This window comes from Aptenodytes forsteri, unplaced genomic scaffold (genome assembly GCF_000699145.1).
Source record: "Aptenodytes forsteri isolate BGI_AS27 unplaced genomic scaffold, ASM69914v1 Scaffold308, whole genome shotgun sequence".
Taxonomy (NCBI): domain Eukaryota; kingdom Metazoa; phylum Chordata; class Aves; order Sphenisciformes; family Spheniscidae; genus Aptenodytes; species Aptenodytes forsteri.
In genome coordinates this window covers 844,539-844,859 of record NW_008795475.1, presented here as the reverse complement: position 1 = coordinate 844,859, position 321 = coordinate 844,539, and the positions used below count along the sequence as shown (strand labels likewise).

The following is a 321-nucleotide window of genomic DNA, read 5'->3' as shown; positions in this document are numbered from 1 at the left end:
ATACGCCTTCTTCTTCTTGCGGCTCTCCTGAGCCGACTGCTTGTTTCTGATCTTCCGCCGGATCTTCTTCAGCACCCGCTCCTCGTACTGGGGGAGACGGGCGGGGGGGGTCAGGGCCGCGGGGGCTGGGACCCCCCCCACACTCCACGCCCTTCCCAGGCACGGTGGGACCCACCTTGGTGAGGGGCAGCTGCGTGGGCAGGGACACCCCCTCCTTCGCCAGCAGCTTCTTCTCGTCCTCCGTCAGCACCAGCTCCTGGAACTGCCCCTGGCTCTGCCTCAGCAGGGAGCTGGGCGCCTGCGGGTGGCGCGGGGCACCCG

The 321-nt window shown here is 69.2% G+C and overlaps 1 protein-coding gene across 1 annotated transcript in view; it reads right to left on the bottom strand.

The window, feature by feature from the left end:
- The window catches only part of CREB3L3 (cAMP responsive element binding protein 3 like 3), a 5,602-nt gene that overhangs the window by 1,636 nt on the left and 3,645 nt on the right, over positions 1 to 321 (bottom strand). Inside the window, exons 6-7 of the mRNA XM_019472554.1 lie at positions 176 to 308; positions 1 to 87 (exon numbers count right to left, since the gene is read on the bottom strand). The exon at positions 1 to 87 is cut by the window's left edge and continues 4 nt beyond it. Coding sequence (XP_019328099.1) covers positions 1 to 87; positions 176 to 308 — 220 coding nt within the window. The remainder of the gene's footprint in view (positions 88 to 175; positions 309 to 321) is intronic.